Source organism: Triticum aestivum, chromosome 2D (genome assembly GCF_018294505.1).
Source record: "Triticum aestivum cultivar Chinese Spring chromosome 2D, IWGSC CS RefSeq v2.1, whole genome shotgun sequence".
Classification (NCBI taxonomy): domain Eukaryota; kingdom Viridiplantae; phylum Streptophyta; class Magnoliopsida; order Poales; family Poaceae; genus Triticum; species Triticum aestivum.
The window spans coordinates 81920356-81927266 of record NC_057799.1 but is presented as its reverse complement, the minus strand read 5'-3'; the positions used below and the strand labels follow the sequence as shown (position 1 = coordinate 81927266).

The 6911-nt window shown below is 43.2% G+C and overlaps 2 protein-coding genes across 2 annotated transcripts; both read left to right on the top strand.

Annotated features, from left to right (window-relative positions):
• The first annotated feature begins 1057 nt into the window (after positions 1-1057).
• LOC123051767 (uncharacterized) lies at positions 1058-3924 on the top strand. The gene is made up of 6 exons (XM_044474740.1): positions 1058-1299; positions 2143-2358; positions 2469-2898; positions 3010-3177; positions 3288-3497; positions 3636-3924. Exons 1-6 carry the CDS (start codon positions 1184-1186, stop codon positions 3720-3722), a joined length of 1227 nt encoding a protein of 408 aa, XP_044330675.1. The 5' UTR covers positions 1058-1183; the 3' UTR covers positions 3723-3924.
• A 308-nt stretch (positions 3925-4232) lies between these two features.
• On the top strand, positions 4233-6425 carry LOC123051768 (putative ubiquitin-like-specific protease 1B). The gene is made up of 8 exons (XM_044474741.1): positions 4233-4523; positions 4641-4869; positions 4983-5160; positions 5268-5366; positions 5461-5595; positions 5747-5847; positions 5946-6018; positions 6114-6425. The coding sequence occupies exons 2-8, from the start codon at positions 4772-4774 to the stop codon at positions 6216-6218; spliced, it is 789 nt and encodes a 262-aa protein (XP_044330676.1). The 5' UTR covers positions 4233-4523; positions 4641-4771; the 3' UTR covers positions 6219-6425.
• The last annotated feature ends 486 nt before the right edge of the window (positions 6426-6911 follow it).

The window sequence follows — 6911 nt, the reverse complement described above, 5'->3', positions numbered from 1 at the left end:
GTGGGAACGGGGGCGACGGGGCCGGCTGGAAGGAGAGCAGGTGGAGGTGGCGGTGGATCAACAGCGGCAAGAGCGCCGGGGCCATCCGCAGGTGGAGGAGAGCTGGGGCCGTCGGCCATAGCAGCGGAAGCAGGAACGTCGATTGAAGCAAAGGGGTTGAGCCGATCGGAGGTATCTGATACCATGAAAGAGGGAGAGGGATTGAAGGATTCAACACACTTTGGATTAGCACTGCGGCTGAGGATATATACAGTTTACAGGCTGATCGTGTGCCACTACCTGAGGCCGATCGTGGGCTACATCGTGCCCACTACACACACTCTAGCGCTGACTCAAGTCGCGTTGTATACACAATACATACACCATACGCGTATACTCTAACAAAATCTATTTGGTCCTGCTCTAGGACGGTTTAATTTAATTCATGCTGCTGAACACATCTGCTATTCTTTGGTGATAAGCTGGCATGTGTTAGCTTGCTCTGAGATTTATGTTTATAAAAATATATTCTACCTATGACAATAGTTTTAGCATCCATGGTGTTGTAGAGTAGTTTTATCACTATCACCTATCCATGCAAATACTAAACCTGAGGAGCAGGGGAGCAGGTGTTAGCAGCCAGACATTTGATCCCACTGCGGTACAAGAGAAATATCTCCTAATATTGTTGAGATCACTTTAGATAGCTCGGTGGCATGGCAAGTCTTCTCTTGAAATCAGCGTCTGTGTCTTTGAGTAAGCATCAGCGGCATCCCTAGGCTCGACATAAATTAGAGAATCGAGCAATCAGTGGTGGCAGATTTCTAAGAAAAATGTGACTTGTATAGCGATATGCCCATTGGATTCATCTTTATATCCTGCTTTTCTGCATCGATGTGATTTAGTTTTCTTTCAGCTAAACACTATTGTTGGTAGTAAACCATGTAAATATATAGGAAAACATTCAAAATCATCCGACTTACGTTTCTCTCGCGCAAACCTCCTGCAGAGCTGTCAGATCACGGCTGATCGTGTGGCTGGAATCGGCCTCGATCGGGACGCGCCGCACCCGACCAGGTGTGTTGGTTTGCTGGCTGTCCATTGCAACATCGCCCCAGACGAGCTCTCTCTATTTCGTTCCTCCCCCATTTCCGCCTTTCCCTTATCCACCCCCACACCCCTCACGCAGATCCGTCTTCGTGGGATGCGACGGTCAGCGCGGCAGCGAGGCAAAGGAACGGCGGCGCCGGCGGGCAGGGAGGGAGTGCAGACACGCGCATCGTCGTCGCTCTCCATGGCCGACGACGACCCAGAGACCAGGTTTGTTCTTCTCCAGATCTCAAAATCGCGTCCTAAATGTTGGTGGATCTATTCGCGTGAGGAATGAGTAGCGCGGGATGGGGTTGGTCTCAGTGGAACCTGCTGCGTAGGAGGGGGAGTAGCGCGGGGTGGGTTTGGTCTCGGTGGAGTTGCTGCATAGAGGGGGGAGTAGCCCGGGTGTGGTTGCAACTCGTCGGAGCTGCTAGGCAGGACGGGGAGTGGCGCGAGGTGGGGTTGGGCTCATCGAAGCTGCTAGGCAGGAGGGGTTAGTAGCGCGGGGTGGGGTTGTTTTGGTTCTGGTGGGGTGCGGCATTCGGGTTTCATGGTGGCGCTCGTCAGTGTTGGCTTGATGATTCAGTCTGGACAGGGGGAGGGGGGATAGGGTGCATTTCTGCAGCTGAAACTAACATCTGACTTTGCAGCACAATGGAAACATACCATTTGGCATCCCCATTTCCAAATTATTTTTCATTTTCCATTCAATTGGTAATAGGGATATGCTGTTTTTTTATGATGTACAAGGAATAGTTTTCATGTTGTACTAGGAATAATATGAATTTTACGATGTACGGTAGGTTTCATGTGTGCTGATTCATGTCTTTTTTTCCTTTTTTTATGTTAGTTGTGTTGTATTGCAGCACAGTTTTGTTCTTCATTTTCTAGTATATTGAAACTAGCTACTGCTAGGACATAGTGATGTTCAAATTCAGTTTTTTTGAGATGTAGCATAGTGAATTAGCTACTGTAGGACCCGGAAATTGCAATGGTACTTCTTTGTTTTTTTCATACCTTTTTATACTTAATCCTCATGCATTTTCCTTCTTTTGTTTCTTTTTTTTGCAGAATGGATGATGATGAATATACCGCTGATGGGTCATTCTCGACACGTTTCTCAGCCACCCGGCTGCGGCAGGTTGCAAATAGTCAGTCTGAAAAGAAGAAGGACATTCTAAGCAAAGGCAGCTTTGGTTCGCTCTTGAATATCAACTCTTTCTCCGTGTCGGCTGATCTGCTGGATTGGGTAGTCATGAAAATCGACACAAATTCAGCGTTGTTTAGGTATGCAACACTCCCAGATGCTTACAACTTCTATCGTTGTTTTTCTCTTTTTGTTTTGTTGCAATTGGTGTTGTTTTCTCATATGAGTTGCTGCATCTATTTTTTTGTAGTCACAAAAGGAAGTCTATACTCTTCACAAAAGACATGGTGCGAAAAAAAATTAATGTGCCTTCTGGGTCAAGGCCAGTGGAGCTGTTGAGGAGGAATGAGCCACATGTGCTGCGTGAACCGTATCGAGTAGGCTCAAGGGCTCCAATGAAGCACACCATTCAAGTGCTCAAGGCCGCAAAGGATGATGATGTTGTTACTATAAATAGGTCATGGGTGTTATTATGCATCGCTCTCGTGCTATCCCCTAGGACTGGCAACATGGTACCCCTAGAGTACCTTGGGAGCTTGGTGGACATGGACAAGATCGATGATTTTGCATGGGATGAGCACTTCTTGGCTGCTGCGTTGAAGGAGGTTAAGAAGTATCAATGGAAGAGGGAGGCAGGGAAGAGTGGCTTTTGGATCGGCAGTTGTCTGCCAATGTTTGCGGTATGGCCGCACCAGCTTTGCTGATTTTGTCTTTTTTCTCTTATGTTTTGCTCTAGTATCTTTTTTTCCAACAAGCTATGCTCACAATATATTTTTCATGCTTTTTTGCAGATAATTTATATGGACTTTGTTGATGTGCCTCGGTCGTTGGTTTCTCAGCATAGGATTAACTATTCTCTCCCAAGGGCATGCTTCGTATGCAACAATGATTTCAAATTGGTAGAAGAAATTGACAAGAACAAGCTCAGCCTCGATAAGATTGAATTTGGAAAACGGAATGTAAGAGCTCATTTTTCCTTAACAAGTTCCATATATATCTCTTATTTGTTTTCTGCTGCCCATATTTTTTTGATCTGCTCATTAATCTTTGGACTGTCTGTTATTCACAGCTTCGCCGTTTGCCAGAGACGCCGTATGTATCATTTGAGGGCTGCAATGGAGCTGATCGCGAGAACAACAATGTGGAAGGAGCTAGTGGAGATGCAAACATTCCTGAGATACCCAGCATCCCAGGCACAAATGGGAGTGAGATTGGTGGCGATGTCTGCGGCTCTCTAGATGAGTGGCTGCAACCACTGCCTTCAAGTCAAGACTTGGAAGTAAGCATGCACACTTTTTATGCCTTTCCCCTAATTTCTATCATTAAATAATATGTTTCATTGTTTTTTGTTATGTGCTTCCATTTGTTGATGTAATGCTCCATTTTTTAATGTTTCATTTGTTTTTATTGTAAGCAGATTCCAGAGCACATGATACCAATATATGAGAAGCACAAGAAGTTGCACGCAGCAGAAGTGAAGAATGTTCTCTTGTCGTTCGGTTAGGTTATCCAGTCAGTGTTCTGTAAGCGTGTGGCATCCATATTGGTTGAAGCAAACTCCACCACAGCAAGCACCAAGGAGAAGATCTTCGAGGACGTTACTTTTCATCCTCCAGCAGGCAATGCAGGCAGTGCAGCCAACACAGCAACTGTAGATCAAACCAGCGCTCCCCCCATACTAGCCCTACTCCACACATGAGTGCTGTAGCACAACAAGCCGGAGATGACAGGGAAGTTGCAGGTGATCCCGACAACAACCAGAGTGGCAATTATCAGGACATTGGTTTGGATAAAAGGCAGAGTTGCGATACAGTTGGGAAGGAAGATGTGCAGCTTGGTGAGGATAAGGGGGAACGGGAGGAGCTTTCTGAAGATGTTGTGGGAGATTTGAAAGTTTCAGGCGCTGATGACAAGGTTGAGAGAGTCATTTTATCACAGGGTACGGTGGCTGCCTTGGGGAGGCTTGCACTGGAATTTGATGGCGGTCCTTCCTGTAGTCTGTTCAAAGAGGGAACTGAGGATTATGAATGGTTCAACATGGATGCTGAGACCGCAAAGAAGGTTATGGAAACCAGAAATCAAGTTGATGCCTCTCCTGATGTGCAACAACCGGTTTCAGCAGGTCCTACCTTCGACAACACACCTAAGCTTGCAAGGCAGAACAACAACTCAAAGCTCCCAATGCAATATGAAGCATCGGTTCCTTGTTTTGACACTGATCCAGAGCTTCATATGTCAACTGACACCCGGGGACCCACATACGATGCATCTCCAGTTGCATTCACAGCTCCATCTGTATCTACAGGTTTGCCCTTTTATTGGTCATCATGTATTTATCTTTCAAGCTTTTTCAATGTTCATGTTTGTAGTTTATGCGGCATTTTTTAATGTTCCTCTTTTCTTATAACTTTTTTTGCTCTAGTGCTAGTGCAATAGGGTCGACCAGAAGCAAAGTTTCATTGGCCAGGTGAGAAGACTGTCGAGGCAAGCAGCGGTCTTGTGAAGAAGGCAGTTAAGAAAAGAAAGGCCCAGCCCCCTGATGGTGTTCCAAAGATGAAGAAGATTAGGATTGATCGGAAAGAGGATGCACTGTACCAGCAGTACGTAATGAGCAGGTACAAGATACCGAAAGCAAAGAAAGACCAAACAATGTGAGTCATTTTTTCTGTTTTTTGCTTTTCCATCCTTTTTTATCTAAAATGTTGAGTTGGTGTTTGTCAAACTTCTAATCTCAGTCATCTTTGACATGTTGAAAATGTTGCAGTCCTGATTTCATTGAAATAGAGGGTTTTCACACGTCACTTCAGAACTTCCATGCTTCTTTAAAGCCACGTGCTGATCTGGACAGCGAGGTAATGACACTCTATCTAAAGACTTTCAACTTGGAGCAGATGTACAACAAGAAGAAGCCGAAGAAGTTTGCATTCTCGGTGTTTATGGGGGTTAGTCTTCCCCCTATCATTGTTTTCTGGTTTATTTTTTGCAAGTTCATACAAAGTCATATGGTTTTTGTTTTATCTTGTTGTATTTGATACTTTTTTCTTTTCAGAGTCAATTGGGTGTGGACCCTGACTTGTTTGATCACAAGAGTTGTGAAAGAGAGTTCAGAAGGGCTTGTGAGAATAACCAGATTTCAAGATGCGACTTAGTAAGTTTTTCATTATACCTCATATGACTTTTTTTCCTTATTGCATAGAAGCTTGTTTTCTTTATAATGTAGTTTGCCTTTTGTTCCATCGCAGCTTTTCATTACTATCGTTCAGAACAAGCATTGGGCTGTAGTTGTTGTTAACTTGTCACACAATCAGTTCAATGTTTTCGATTCCGTCAAGACAATCATGGATGTTTCATTGTTGCATAAGGCAACAAACAATGTGGTAATGCTCCCTTTGCTTTTTGGAGATTGTTAAATATAGTCATATTTTTCTGTTTGGTTGACCATGTTTTAGTTTCTTCAAATCTGATTAAACACACCCCTTTCTTTTTAGCATTTTTGAATCTGTTTTTGTGTCTGTTGCATCCAATCAGATCACAAACATAAAGCAAGTTGTCACTACTGAATCTGCGTTCAAGATTGATCTCAACGGCTTTGAGAAGGTCACCCAAGCTTACCCAAAGCAATCAACACAGTAAGCACTTTTCTTTCCAACCACGATTATCTGAATTTATCCAATTACTGAGTAGAGTGCATTTTTCCCAATCAAGTCACTCTTATTTGTTTTTTCAGCTATAATTGTGGCTTCCATGCAATTCTTTACTTGGAAAACTTCGATGGTGTTGTCATGAAACATTTCGATGAGGTACCATCTTTTAGTAGCTTCAGTTGGTAGTTTTTCATTTTTATTCCTACCTTTTTTTAATCTCTGCTTTTCTTATTGTTTTTCATCTGTCACAGAGTTGTATCGCCAACCTCCGGAAACGCATTGCAGCAGATCTTTTGAAGCATCCCAGTAACACTTTGGACCCTGCAGAGCAGTTGAAGAAGCTGCTGGAACTTTGATTGAATACCTCTTTTCGTCGTCAACATCAAGGATGGAGGTGGAGATTTGTCTTTTCTGGTGCGGTCACTGAAGTGGCGTGGTCTTCATTGGGAGCCGGACTGTAGTTTTACATTTGTGTTGTAATGAAAGATGTAACTTTCTTGTGCTACCCCAGTGTCTTTTCGGAACGATGCAACTCCATGTTGGAAATGATCTTTTGTATGTTAGATGCCCCACCCCAGATGAGTTCGACAGGGTTTTTTATGTCTTATGGATGTTTGATACAGTGTGCAACAGATGAAATGAATGAAAATGTTTTTTTTCATTGAAAATGAATGAATGTGGTCTATGTAAGGTGATTATATGATCAATGTGGGTGTTATTTTTTTCTCTAGAATTTGTGTGTTGAAAATCAATGTCATAGGTTCTGACTAGGTTTTATATTCAGGTTCAATTATTTTTTTCATTTTTCAAATTGCTTCCAGGAAGCATTCGCCCCCTACATCAATCTTGTTTTCCTAGTTGCAAATAATCAACACATTTTCTTAATGAAAGAAGTGTATTTCTCCTAAAAAATACAAGTTGTTGTGCAAATGTTTCCACCATGAAGCATTTTTTTCTTTTTGGTCCAATGAAGCAGCAGGATAGCTTTTTTACCCATGGCTCTTTTTTAATATAGGTTGTGTCACTGGAGCATCAGTATAAGGAGGCAA